Source organism: Chaetomium fimeti, assembly GCF_033439085.1.
Source record: "Chaetomium fimeti strain CBS 168.71 chromosome Unknown B0H64scaffold_7, whole genome shotgun sequence".
In the NCBI taxonomy this organism is placed as follows: Eukaryota; Fungi; Ascomycota; class Sordariomycetes; order Sordariales; family Chaetomiaceae; genus Chaetomium; species Chaetomium fimeti.
The window spans coordinates 1,366,047-1,379,050 of NW_026944335.1; the positions used below are offsets into that span (position 1 = coordinate 1,366,047).

At 56.3% G+C, this 13,004-nt stretch overlaps 5 protein-coding genes across 5 annotated transcripts; 1 reads left to right on the forward strand and 4 right to left on the reverse strand.

Moving 5' to 3' along the window:
- Positions 1 to 336: 336 nt before the first annotated feature.
- On the reverse strand, positions 337 to 2,924 carry B0H64DRAFT_445415 (phosphoenolpyruvate carboxykinase-domain-containing protein; the record flags this gene model as incomplete). Its single annotated transcript, XM_062806849.1, has 7 exons — positions 337 to 1,680; positions 2,129 to 2,162; positions 2,233 to 2,399; positions 2,462 to 2,511; positions 2,590 to 2,615; positions 2,679 to 2,727; positions 2,819 to 2,924. 7 exons carry the CDS (start codon positions 2,922 to 2,924, stop codon positions 337 to 339), a joined length of 1,776 nt encoding a protein of 591 aa, XP_062656002.1.
- Positions 2,925 to 4,816: 1,892 nt separating this feature from the next.
- On the reverse strand, positions 4,817 to 6,135 carry B0H64DRAFT_229436 (uncharacterized protein). The gene has a single exon (XM_062799706.1). The coding sequence runs from the start codon at positions 5,781 to 5,783 to the stop codon at positions 5,052 to 5,054; it is 732 nt and encodes a 243-aa protein (XP_062656003.1). The 5' UTR covers positions 5,784 to 6,135; the 3' UTR covers positions 4,817 to 5,051.
- Positions 6,136 to 7,935: 1,800 nt separating this feature from the next.
- B0H64DRAFT_365408 (cytochrome P450) lies at positions 7,936 to 10,125 on the reverse strand. The gene is made up of 5 exons (XM_062801876.1): positions 9,693 to 10,125; positions 9,358 to 9,602; positions 9,076 to 9,302; positions 8,287 to 9,028; positions 7,936 to 8,217 (listed from the first exon to the last, which is right to left on the reverse strand). Exons 1-5 carry the CDS (start codon positions 9,806 to 9,808, stop codon positions 7,967 to 7,969), a joined length of 1,581 nt encoding a protein of 526 aa, XP_062656004.1. The 5' UTR covers positions 9,809 to 10,125; the 3' UTR covers positions 7,936 to 7,966.
- A 521-nt stretch (positions 10,126 to 10,646) lies between these two features.
- On the forward strand, positions 10,647 to 11,701 carry B0H64DRAFT_328248 (uncharacterized protein; the record flags this gene model as incomplete). The annotated part of the gene is made up of 3 exons (XM_062800823.1): positions 10,647 to 10,682; positions 10,753 to 11,258; positions 11,356 to 11,701. The coding sequence occupies 3 exons, from the start codon at positions 10,647 to 10,649 to the stop codon at positions 11,699 to 11,701; spliced, it is 888 nt and encodes a 295-aa protein (XP_062656005.1).
- A 76-nt stretch (positions 11,702 to 11,777) lies between these two features.
- B0H64DRAFT_406847 (uncharacterized protein) lies at positions 11,778 to 12,969 on the reverse strand. The gene is made up of 2 exons (XM_062804530.1): positions 12,460 to 12,969; positions 11,778 to 12,380 (listed from the first exon to the last, which is right to left on the reverse strand). Exons 1-2 carry the CDS (start codon positions 12,553 to 12,555, stop codon positions 11,940 to 11,942), a joined length of 537 nt encoding a protein of 178 aa, XP_062656006.1. The 5' UTR covers positions 12,556 to 12,969; the 3' UTR covers positions 11,778 to 11,939.
- Between the last annotated feature and the right edge of the window lie 35 nt (positions 12,970 to 13,004).

Genomic DNA, 13,004 nt, shown 5'->3' on the forward strand with positions numbered 1-13,004 from the left:
TGAAAACATATTATGTCGCTACAAAACCACCGACCTCGGTATATGCACACCACATGAACAAACTTGAATCAATTCAGTAGTCGTCTGTTAACAAAGAGGCAAATATGCTTTTCCTTCTTCCAACCTAGAATACCATCTTCCAATCGCGGTCCCTTCACTGCGTAGCAGTAACAGCCATTAACAATCCAATAAGACCTCCAAATACGAGTATCTCCTACTTCCAATGTAGGTGAAGGGGTAAACGGAAATAAACAACCCTAAGTAAAGCGCCGGTACCCAAATGCCGCCATGTCTAAGTAACAAAGAAAAAGGGAATGGACCAAAACAAGGCAAGGTTTACACAACCGGGCCAGCCTTGACGACATCCTCGGTTGCTTCGCTCTCGTACTTCTTGAAGTTCTCCAGGAACAGGGAGCCGAGCTTGGTAACCTCAGCATTGAAGCTGTCATCACCCGCAGTCCAGGCCTTCTTGGGGTTCAGCAGCTCCGCCGGCACGCCGGGGCAGGACGTGGGCACCTGCAGGTTGAAGACATCGTAGTTCTCGTACTCGACCTTGGCGAGCTCGCCGCTGTGGATGGCGTCGAGGATGGCGCGCGTGTACTTGAGCGGGCAGCGCTTGCCGCCCTGGGCGAAGCCGGCGCCGACCCAGCCGGTGTTGAGCAGCCAAGCGTTGGCGTTGTGCGACTCAATCTTGTCCGCGAGCATCTTGGCGTAGCGCATCGGGTGCAACGCGAGGAAAGGTTGCGCGAAGCACGACGAAAAGGTCGCCTGGGGCTCGAGCACGCCTTCCTCGGTACCGGCCATCTTGGAGGTGTAGCCGCTGATGAAGTGGAACATGGTCTGGGCGCTGTTGAGCTTCGAGATGGGCGGGAGGACGCCCCTAGCGTCACAGGTGAGGAGGATGATGTTGGAAGGGTGGTTATCCGACAGGCAGGGGATCTTGGCGTTGCTGATGTACTCGATCGGGTAGGCGCAACGGGTGTTCTCCGTCAGAGTCGAATCGTCGTAGTCAACAACGCGGGTGTCCTGGTCGAAGACGACGTTCTCAAGCACCGAGCCGAAGCGGATGGCGCCGAAGATATCGGGTTCCTTCTCGGCCGAGAGCCCAATCGTCTTGGCGTAGCAGCCGCCCTCAATGTTGAACACACCACGGTCACTCCAGCAGTGCTCGTCGTCGCCGATGAGCATGCGGTTGGGGTCCGCGGACAGAGTCGTCTTGCCGGTTCCGGACAGACCGAAGAACAGGGTGACATCGCCGTTCTTGCCCTCATTGGCAGACGAGTGCAGCGTCAAGATGTTGTGCTTGATAGGGCCCTCGTAGAACATGACGGTGAAGATGCCTTTCTTCATCTCACCGGCGTACTCGGTACCCAGGATGACCATCTCCTTTTCGGCAAAGTTGATGGCAACTGACGTGCCAGAGGTCATGCCCTCGGTGTAACGGTTGGCGGGGAAGCGTCCGGCATTGTAGATTGTGTAATCCGGGTGGAAGTGCTCGAGCTCCTCGCGCGGTGGCCGGATGAGCATGTTGCGCATGAAGAGCGCGTGGTAGGCGCGTGCGCAGACAACGCGCACCTTGATGCGATACTTCTCATCCCACCCGGCATAGCCATCGACAACGTAGATGCGATTCCGAGTGTTGAGGTAGTCAACGGCGCGCTCACGGTTGATCTTCCAGACCTAAACGTAGCAGGTGTGGTTAGCGTTGTGGTCAGGATCAGGGGTGCACGTGATTTGGGGTTGTGTGGGGTGGAGCGGGAACACGGGCGATCGGCTCCCGGGAATGCGCGTGGGGTCTGCAGGGGAACGTTATGACGACAATGACAGGGATTCGGCAGGCCGCGGCAAAAGGACCACACGACAATGATGTCGCTGCACGTCGTTCAGGCGAACTGTAGCAGCATCCGCCTGCCCGAGCGCTCGAACGATGTGCCCAATGCCAAGGACCGTGACGTCCTTGAACGATTGGCCCCGAGTTTCGATGCAAATTTCCGAGGTGGCTGGCCAGAGAGATCATGCTCGTTGCCCTCGTGACCAAAGAGCCGCGGAACCAACAAACGGCTAGAATCGGGCTGCCAGGCTGATGCGCAAGGGGTAAAAGAAAACGACAAGAATGCGTCGCTCTTACCTCAGGATCCATGGGCTTGTTGACAGGTCCCCACCTATTGCATTATCGTCAGCATCCTGTTCATTGCATTGCAACGGCCGAGAATGACAAGACTAAGGGCGTACCAGATGTCGTTTTCTGATGTTGACTCTTTCACAATACGCTTATCTAGCGGAGAGCGGCCGGTCTTCTTGCCGGAGTAGGCGGTCAGAGCGCCGCTTGATGCGACAGCGGTGCCGGTCTCGTACACGAGCGCATCTTCGTAGAGGGCGGCGACTGAGGGGTTGGGGATCTGGAGAAGAGATGCAATTAGACGGGGTTGTTCTCTGTGGTATAAACACGATGAGAACTCACAATTGCGACTCGGGTGTAGTCGATGTGGGCTTTCTCGTGGAGCTCCTCCTCTGTGTCATACGGTTAGAATACGGGGGTGATGGGAATCAGAGTTGTCGAGGGCCCCAGGCCGCTTCGGCGGTGCATACCTAGCTCGGTGTGATCACTTTGGGGTCTGTATTGCTTCCCGTTAGAACTGCCCAGTGTTCTTGAAGGCGAAGGGTGGCGCGGCACTAACATGATACCACCGGGATGGAGTCCGGTCTTGTTGACGGTATTGACGAGCACTGCGTAGGAGAAGCTAAAGTTAGCAACGGGGACCCCGACATACAACCAGGAGGTAAAGGTTGGTTAGGGTATCTTTGGGGGACAACGTACTGTTGACGGCGGCGGAAGATGGTCTGTTGGTGAAGAGTTGGCTTCGGGGTCCTTTGACTGAGGGATCGGTGTAGGGAGAATCGGTTCTAGCGACGGGGTCCTTCATGGTTCTTAAGTGCTTTTTGCTGTGCTCGAGATCGGGTGGCTTAGGGGCGTGTATTAACAGGGGCTGCGGGAGTTGACACCAGTTCGGCAATGTGGATTTACGGGAAATCCACTTTCTGCTGGGGAAGACAAGGGATACAAGGCTTGGGGGTAGGGCAGTGGTGTTATCAAAAAGTCTACACTCCTGCCGCACCCGAGGTCGAGGAGGGCGAGTATATAAAGACGTGGGGCCTCGAGCCCGGCCACGCCCAATGGCAAGTGGCGATAGCATTCCACCGGCACTGACGTGCGCCAGGACGGAACTGAGCCGGGTACAAGTGGATGACCGTTCGGGCTGGCGGTGATTGGGCCGCTGGGTCACGAATTGTTTCCGGAACTGGTTGATCCCACCCCTGTCGGGTTCGGGAACGACGACGGCGATGCCCAGTTTCACCGTCTTGGAGTCAATTGAATGCAACTACGCGTCGTGAGTGCTGCGACGGTGCATCATGATCGGTGTTTCGTTGGATTTGTTTGGATGACGGCCACAGGAAAGTGCTACTCTCTTTCGAATTCTTTTGTCAAATCTTGCCACTTCTGGTCCTCTGCACCTGCCGTCCCAACGGAAGGGACACTCGGACGGAAACAGCACCCTGCCAGAGATGCAATTCTGCGTCTGTGCTTCACCATTCCGTTTTACCAATCCCACCCCCTCCACCGACCCCATTTGCTTGATCTTGTGGACGGCCGGGGAAAGCAGGGACAATCTGAGATGTTGGTTTTAGTGACCCGATTCGGAAGCGGGGCCCCACGGCAACAGGAACAAGAGCATCGGTCTCGACAAGAGGCTGAGCAGACCACATGACCTACTGCAACAAAATACCCCTGCAAGTTCGTACGGCGTGGTAAGTTGTCACGGTTGTTGTCGAGTAGTTGTCTAATTTCCTGCTATTTTTGAGCATCCGGTTTGGTGTCGGACTGTGTTTTTTCGCTCTAACCAAACGGACAGGGCTGACGTTGAAGGGGCTCAATGCAGGCTCGTCTTTCGCGATTGGACCGAGGCGCTGCATGTCGCTCCCGCTGTGTCAGCTCGCTGGCACCAAATCAGCCAATGTCCCAAACCACCACAGAACGTTTTCCTTCTCGCTTCAGCGCCAAGGCGGTGACTCCAACTGCAGACAATCCGGGGCCTTGGAGCTGCCCAGACCTTGGCAGCCCTGCTTCTCCCGGGTTCGCGAACCTGTTCTCGAAGGACGATTGTTACCCCGCGACCCCACAACGTTGAAAACTCTCACAAACGGGTGACAAAAGCTCTGGCCGCCGCTAGACCAAAAAAGCCCCATGATCCAGAGCTAGGTGGCTTCCCCGCGAATTACCTCAAAGGGCTGAAACCACACCAAAAGCGGATGTTGGGGATATCAAGGAACGGCCGGGCCAACCAAGCAAATGCCTTCCGTGTTTCAACTCCCGCTCCGAAGAAATATCGGAACCGAGAACGGCAGCCAAAGCCAGGCACCGAGACGCCCAGATAAACACTCCCGATCCTCAAGAAAGGACCCCGCCATCTTACGTATGCCCCACCTCGATCTCACCCCGGCGCCATCTTCGTTACCGATAGCTTTCCGCCATAGGTCAGCGAGGGGGCCGTGAATCACGGTGCACCAGGGATTCTCCGGCATTGCCCGACCTAGGGATTGAATATGCAACACAGATTAAGTAAAAAGGGGCATCTCAGAACGTCAGGACCCAGTGTTCTTGCCGGAACAGGCTTCCCACTCGCAACAGCCGGCCGAAGGGCTGCTTTGCTGTTAGGGAGTGACATCAGTTGGAGGACGCTGGGCCTGGACCCTTACGTAACTTTCCAGGTTGGGACCAGCGTGACCTTGCCGGGCGTTGGCCCGGGGCGTCTTCCCGCATGTGATTGTCAGAAATCGGTACGGAATGATTGGTTGGCGGACCTGAACACGGCAATGCGCGGTGCAAGAACCCAGCTGCCCAAAACCCAGCAGAGTCACGCGGACGCAAACGGCGGTAAAGGGAAACCAATTTCTGATTTCGGAGGGCTATTTTGCAGTGGAAAGCGGTCGAATGGGCCCAGCAGCAAGGTTGTGCACGACAACGGCGAAAACAGGCAACGCCAGGAGGCTATTCACGCTCGTGGATTGGTGCTGGATGCTCGCCAAGTCTGTTGACGCTGCCGCACCTTCTGAGTATAGCGTGTCCCGGTGAGTTGGTGGTGTGCCCTCGTGTGCTGGCTGACTCGGTGCGAGGACCAGAACGTCGACGCCGCCATGCCGCCAAGGGACGCCCAGGAGGCCCAGAATTCCAGCTCCACCAGGATCCTCACGATATTCAAAGCGCACGCCCTGGTGTGGGAGAGATAAGTTGTGTTCCGGTTTCTCCCTTGCCTTGGCCTTCCCTGACACCGGTCTGTCCCCCGTTGCCCCGTTGCCCCGTTGAGCCGGCAGTCCGTCTCGGCCCTTGATGGCGTTTTCAATATCTGCCGATTCCCCGATATCCGCCGACTCGGGACTTCTTGGCAGCGGCCCAGTATCGCCCAAATCCGCACACTGCTTCCGATGATGGCCGAGGGCACCCTTCTCAGGACTCTCGGCGATGCAAGGAATTCCCGAAACGCGCCCCGGAGGCCTCCTCCCGGCTCACGATCATCCTTGAATTTTGCCTCATTTTTATTGGGGCTCTCTCCCGATACCCGTCGGTCGAGCTCAAATTCGTCCCAGTTGGGCTCATTGTGTCGTCCACCGGTAAAGGGGTCCCGGCACGGGAATACGGGAGGGTACATCGGAAAAGAGTCAAAGCACAATGTGCTCTCAATCAAGCCTTTATCTGAGAGATAAGACAATATGCAAGCAATATACATATAATCCCTCAACGAGTGACCATTTCGGCAGCCCGTGCCCAGACGGGACAGCCCGCACTCCTCCACCAACCCCGGATTCAGGACACCCGGGTTTGGTCAAGGCGGGCGAGCCTCATAGCCGAGCAAATCTGAGCTCGCGTGGTGGACGACCCAGCAACACCGACAGGTACCCTAGACACTGTATGTACATCATCAACGGGGGACGGGCCGCGCCTAGGCATTGTCGCCAAGAGTCACTTCATACCCGGGGAACTGGTCGGGCGGTGGTATAGGTTTAGTGAGATCAACCAGAGGCTCATCCATTGTCATTGCTATTGGCTGGAGCCGTTGTAGTTCGGGCCCTGCTCCGTCTTCCTCTCAACCCGCCGGCGGCTGCTCTCATACTTCCTATCCACAGTCCGACCACTGCGACCCTCCCATCTCCTCCCCCCATATTGTTGCTGTTCTTCGGGGTTGCCCTCCTCGGACCTAACATCTCCTGTCTTATCACCGTCAGTGGTCCTCGGGTCTTGTTGCAACGATCAACACGGGAACACGTCAACACAACACAATTAGCTCCCTCTCGCGGGCGGCGGCCCGGAATGCCCCATCGGCCATGCCGCGGTGAAACAGTCAAGATGGAACCATCCTCGGTACACAATTCCCTAACGAGGTCTGTCCCAACACAAACACGGTGTCCTGGCAGTTCCCTTCCTCCGAGACCCGCCAGTCCCACTCGTCTTTGATTACCGCCGATCGATCGCGTTCGATCAAGGTCTCCAAACACCAATGTGGCCATTTCCGAGGCCGGTGTTGGGCTGGTGGCCGTGAGACACGGCATGAGACAGAATGCATTTGCCGAAAGCTTGTTTTCCAGTCGTGACGTTACATGGTCATCCGTTACCTCTCCTCGCTGTGGACTCGTGTTGCGGAGACCTGCTCAGTCTGTGCCTGTGGACGCGTGTTCGCGGTACCAACCGTCTGCCGTGAGCACTCACGGGCTCGGACTCAGAACGTCCATCGTGATCGAAATCTTACGTGGCAGTCGGAGGCCCATTACGCCACAATGCTATTGGCATTTGATTTGGAGTGGTTCTTTAACACCATGTCTACTCACCCATAATCGGACTTGTTGGATAATCCTACATATTAACAGCAATATTCTGCATATCAATGCCATTTAGGATCAGGCAATAAGGAAAAGTCACAATGAAGTTTTGCTGACCTCCCTATTTTAACACCCTATAACCAGGCTATTCATTGCTAAGTTATGTAACATGCCTTTGATGCCGCTCACCTCTCCACCTCGAGCTTCGGACCAATAATTGGTGCTATGGTGACCACTGTCTCTGACACTACTGATACCTCGTACATATTACGGATAATCATAGCCTTGGCCCCCCGATTGCTAAGTCTAATGATTTGGTCGTGATACGAATACATTCCATATGAGTCTCGGTGGTGAGCCCCTTCTCAATATCGCGACAGCCCCTGACCTCGACCCAATGTCGAGTCAATGATGTCTCTCTTGTACGCTTCCGAGCCTCGAAAGTGTTTATTTTCTTGCCTCCCGTGCCTAAATAACAACTTAATTATCGGGAAGCGGACCCGAACATTATATGCCATCCATACCGCTGTTTGCCGGAGCAGCGGACGAAGTCATCTCCATAATCACCTCGATGGCGCTTTAGGCGGCTATGGCCACCGACATTGTTAACTTTGCCCATATGTCAAGCCGGAGAACGAGTTTGATAACGTAAGGGACGCAACTAGATCGTTTCATCTTCATCTTCGCTGCAGCGGCCATCTTCTACTTCCCTCTAGTTGCCGTTGCTGTGAGTCACTGGTCTTAGTTCTCACCCAGATCATTGATACCTTCATTTAGTTAACATCTCTGAACACGAGTGTAGAAAAAAGAGAGAATGAAAGCAAACCATGTCAAATCACAGACTCGGGGAATTCCAACAAGGCCATAGTAAAATACCTAGGAAGAAGGGATACCAAGCGGCGGATCACGGGTTACCCAGGCACGTAAATACAGGCAATAGGTTTGACATGAGGAAATATCCTAGAACATAACCGGACATGGTTCAAATGCTCGTACGCTCCCTCTATAATATCGCCGCACTCGTGTCCAAAACCCCCCACCCGCCCCCCAAACTCCATCGCTCCCAAAGAACATCATCTTACCCATCCACTCCTGTCTACTCGCCCCCTCCAGCCCTCACCGTCACTCTAACAGGCAACCCGCCCTCCATAGGCAACGTCAAGCTCGTCTGGCTGCGCCTCCCCTCCATCGGGCCCTCCCACCCCTTCTCCACATCAAACCCCCACACCACAGCAGGAATAACCTGCATGGCAATCGCCTCGGCCATCTTCCTCCCCAAACACGCCCTCGCACCACCATAAAAGACAGGAAACTCCGCCGCGCTCTTACCCAGCACGAACCTCTTCCCTCCTATCCCCGCCTCCCCACTCCCACTCCCACTCCCACCCTCACCCCCACCCCCAGCATTACCCTCACCCCCCTCTCCAGTAAGAAAACGCTCCGGCCGAAACGCATCCGCATCCGCCCCCCACGTCAACCGCGACCGCTGCATGGCCCACAGACACCAGACCAGCACGGAGTGGCGCGGCAGCAGGGTGCCGTCGGGCAGGGCGGTGTCGGCCTGGCACTGGCGGATCTCGAAGGGGATGGGCGGGAAGAGGCGCAGGGCCTCGTGGAAGACGGCGGTGGTGTAGGGCAGGGTGGAGGGGGTGAAGAGTCTGCTGTCTGGTGGTGATTGTGAGGGTTGTTGTTGGGGTTGTTGTTGGTGGGGTTGTTGGGAGAGGAGATGTTGGACTTCGGCGCGGATTTTGGTGATGGCGGTGGGGTGCTGTAGGAGGAGGTAGAAGGTCCAGGTTAGGGCTTGGCCGGTGGTGTCGCGGCCTGCGGAGAGGTAGGTCAGCGCGGCGTCGGCGACGGTTTCTTCGTTGCCGAGCGCTTCGAGGAGTGATTGGATTAGGGAGCCGGAGATGTGGTCGAGTTTGCTGTCCTCGTTTGGGGGGTTGGCGGTTTCGTGTCGGGACTTTTGCTCGTGCCGGTCTTTGACTGCGCTGGTGACGATGCGGCGGCCGAAGGTTTTGATCACGGCTACGGACCGGCGGAATTTGGAACCGGTGAAGAGTTCGGTGACGCGCCATAGGGGGTTCTGGAAGCGTTCGGCTGTGGCGCCAGAGGCGTAGTCAAAGGACTGGGAGAACTCGTCGTCGGCGTGCATTTCCATCTGCATGTCGTTAGTTAGGGGCACGGTGGGTCGGCCGTGTTACCTACGTTGTAAGCCATCTTGCCCATGAGTTTGGTTGTAATCTCGTGAAAGACATGCTGTAGGTCAACAGTGCCCTTGTCGGCATTAGACTTCAGGTAGTCGGCGCTCTCAGATAGGTACTGAGGGAGTGCCACGTCGGTGAGCACCCTCAGGTTGGCCGTGTTGAGGAAAGCCGCGCCCGCCTTACGTTGCAGCTTCCAAAAGTCGCCATCGGCGTTGATGATGCCATTGCCTACGCAGCATGCCATATTAGGATGGGTTAGACAGATGTTGACTGCGAAGCTTACCAAACAGATCCCAAGCCCGCCTCTTCACAAACTCGCCCTTAGTGAATAGTCCCTCGTTTTTGAAGACGAACTCGAGGTTCCGCGGGTCGTGGATGAGCACCCCCGGGGGTAGTGTTGGCACACACAGAGCAGCCGTCTCATAGCCGAACTGCCGCTGACACTGCTCGAACCAGCTGAGTAAGTCCCAGCGAGATTGCAGGAATTTGATGCCGTTGCCGACCAGAGGGAGGGTGTCTGGGGGGTTCCTGAACGGTGGTCAGCGGAGGTTCAGAACTCAACATGGATGCTGTCATGATACAGGTATTTAAGAGTATTATGGCTGGTTTAGTTCTTACTTTAATGGCTTTCCGTTTCTTGTAATGGCCTTACCCGGCCTGGAGACGGCACTGACGAGGATGGCTACGACCACGGCGACGAGAATATAACTTCCATAATCGACAACTAGTCCCATATCGGCGGTTGTTGTCGAAGTGCAAGAAGGTTAATAACTGAGTCTGGGAAGGAATCATCTAGGGAGCTTCTAAATGGGAATCTGTGACGTTTGAATGCAGAGCCGAGACACCCAAGCCCACTGCACCCGACCCGCTGACCGCACCACAGGAGGCGTGCTTCGGTACTGCAAGGTACCTTTGGCGAGCCAATGACTGCGTTGGCTTTTTGTGAAACCTCAATCGGGTTCGGGGTTCGGATGGAACGGGTAAGGTCGGAGAGAAGGGCTAAGGGACCGGGGACGCGTATGTTTTCTACTAATGTACGAATATTGAAAAGGGAGCTGGGAGTTTCGTCTCAAGTGAGATTGGGAGTTGGTCGTTGGTCTTTGACCTCAGGCTGCTGCATTTCCGTCTTTTTGATCCTTCAAACCTCGAAACCCCTGCAGTGCGACAGGATCCCTGTGAACATCATCTTGGCGAGCAGGGATTAATTCTGGCATTCCAGCGCTCACCACGACAACTGCGCCTGAGCAACGTCATGACGACTTCAACACATCGGAGGTGCAGTGAAAAAAAGCATTGATCGGCCTTCCCTTTTACTAACATTTCAAATGTAAAAACTAGCAATTGAGCCAAACCGGAACCACAAAACTCCACAAACATCCCCAGTCCGCTGACAGTCACTCGCAACTGACTAACACGACACGAAAAATACAACAAAATGGCACCTCTCGTGCCCCGAATGGATGTTTTTGAGTTTGCAGACATGCCATGGTAAGCCAGAAACATAAAGAAAATAGTTACCCAGAGTTAACCTCTCACACCGACACCAGGTTCCCTCCAATCCTACGAGCCTACATGCAAGCCGGCCTCACCGCGACCTGGACAACTCACGTATGTCCACCCGCCCTCCCCTCCCTTCCTTCCCCAAGAACGCCCCCCCCCCCAACTAACCTCAACCCAGATCCCCCTCATCCAAAAATCCTCCCCAGCCGAGCTCGTCGCCAACCTCCTGCGCACCCACCTCGCCCCCAACCTGCACTCCCACGTCTTCATCGACTTCTGCGCCGGCGCCGGCGGGCCCACGCCCTCCATCGAGCGCCACCTCAACCGCCCCTCCACCCCCAAAACCAGCAACAACAACAACACCGCCAGAAAGGAACTAACCAACGGCAACTCCAACCCCATCGCAAAAGACGAACCCTTACACTTCGTGCTGACCGACCTGCACCCGCACACGGACCTCTGGGCGAAAGCCGTCGCGCAGGCCGACGCCCCCGGCGCCATCAGCTATGTTGCTGAGCCGGTGGACGCGGCGCGCGTGCCGCGCGAGTTGATCCGGAGGTATAGGGGGCCGGAGGGGAAGAAGAAGGTGTTTCGGCTGTTTAATCTGGCGTTTCATCACTTTGATGATGGGTTGGCGCGAAGGATATTGAGGGATACGGTTGATGGTGGGGGGGAGGGGTTTGGGTAGGTCATTCTCTTCTTATTCTTTTCCCTTGCGCTTCTTCTCTTTATCTATTTGGGGGCTTGTTCCGTGGGGTCTGCTAACAAGCGGTGGACACAGAATCTTTGAGCTGCAGGACCGGGGCATCGCCGGGTTTGTGGCGTGCTGCTTTCTCGGGATCGGGATAATGGTCATGGCGCCTTACTACGCGCTGCTGTGGGGAGCGCCGCTATCGTTGGTGTTGACCTACGTGGTGCCCGTCCTGCCGGCCGTGTTGGTTTTCGACGGGTGGATGTCGTGCTTGAGGACAAGGACGCCGGATGAGATCGAGGCGCTGCTTAGGACGTGCGGGGCCGAGGGCGGCGAAAAGGAGATCGCCAAGTGGGAGGTCAAGAGCGGCAGCGAGAAGTTCATGTGGCCGGTGGGGAGTGTGGATTGGGTCATCTGCGTGAAAAGGGAGAGCTGAAGCGGGATTAGTGAGTGAAATTGCTAGATGCCAAAATGCCCATGCTTCAATGGTGCTGTATATCATAACCCAGAATTCGAGCTCCCCCCCCCATGGTCAAGTGCTCGCTCCCACAGTCCATCGTCATCCAAACACAGTCCACTCTACTCACACCCCCACGCACGCACGACACAGCCGCCTGGGTATCAAGCTTGCCACCCACCGCCCCAGCAGATAAAAACCAACAACAGAACGCGTGTCACTTCTTGGACATCATCAACCTCAAAAACTCGTCCTCGTCCACCCCCCCTTTCCCGGACGCGTCGAACTCCTCGACCATGGCGACGATGTCGGCGTCGGGTATGTTGTTGCCGACCTGCTTGCTGACCTTGCGCAGGTCGTCCTGGGTGATCATGCCCTTGCCGTCGGTATCGAACAAGCGGAAGGCGCGGCGCAGCTCCTCGCGCGGGTCGCGGCCGCGGATCAGCGTGCCCGAGAGGGCCTGCGCCGTCGGCAGGCTGAACTGGCGGTACACGGGCGCGCACTCCTGGTCGTGCGGCCAGCTCGCCGGCTTCTGCCCGTGCCGGATCAGCAGGTCGTACGTCTGCGCCTTGGGCAGCTCGAACCCCAGCGCCCGCAGCACGAACCGGAATTCCTCGTACGAGAGCAGGCCGTCCTTGTTGGAGTCGAAGAGGTCGAACTGTGGAAAGAAGGTGTTAGGGTGGGACGGGTTGTCTTGTCTTTCGGGTGTCCGTGACCATGGAATTGAGTAGACCTACTGCCTCGTTGATACGTGTTTTTTGTTCGTCGGCGAGCTTATTAAAGTCTTCCCTTGCCGGGATGGTGTATTGTATTGCGCGCCCCGAGGATGCCATTGTGTCTGTCGCGCGCGTGGTATTATTGCAATTGGCGCGCGAGGCGCAGAATGCGCAGAAGAAGCTCGGAGCGCAAAGGCGAAGGTCGCGGGAGTTCGCTCGGGGCGGGAAGGCGGTCGGCGATGCAATGCGATGGATGCAATGCAATTAGGGGCGGCGACTGTCAAAATAAACAATCAAAACAAACAGTGCCCAATGAAACGGTATCGCTAACCGGGGAGCTATTCGTAAGGAGAATCGCAGCAAAATCGCTAGGTCTGAAGCAGGATGTCGCCGTTGGGCCTTGTCTCGAGTCGGCTTGTCGCGTGGCTGGTTACGTTGATGCCCCTCCACCTCCCTGAGTTCCAGAGCATCGACCTTCGACAAAGACAAAATCGCGTCCATCCCTGTCCACTTTACGCGACTGGCTTTCGTTTCCGTCGCGGCCCAGCCCTGCCAACAGAAGTGGG

Excerpts from the sequence above, each read along its gene's own strand:
- B0H64DRAFT_406847 (XM_062804530.1), bottom strand. The coding sequence starts at position 12,555 with ATGGCATCCTCGGGGCGCGCAATACAATACACCATCCCGGCAAGGGAA. Across the intron at positions 12,381-12,459 it reads AAACACGTATCAACGAGGCA|TTCGACCTCTTCGACTCCAA; the intron begins GTAGGTCTACTC and ends TTCTTTCCACAG.
- B0H64DRAFT_365408 (XM_062801876.1), bottom strand. The coding sequence starts at position 9,808 with ATGGGACTAGTTGTCGATTATGGAAGTTATATTCTCGTCGCCGTGGTC. Across the intron at positions 9,303-9,357 it reads GCGGGCTTGGGATCTGTTTG|GCAATGGCATCATCAACGCC; the intron begins GTAAGCTTCGCA and ends CATGCTGCGTAG. Across the intron at positions 8,218-8,286 it reads TTTTCTTACTGGAGAGGGGG|GGAAGAGGTTCGTGCTGGGT; the intron begins GTGAGGGTAATG and ends CGGGGATAGGAG.
- B0H64DRAFT_229436 (XM_062799706.1), bottom strand. The coding sequence starts at position 5,783 with ATGTATATTGCTTGCATATTGTCTTATCTCTCAGATAAAGGCTTGATT.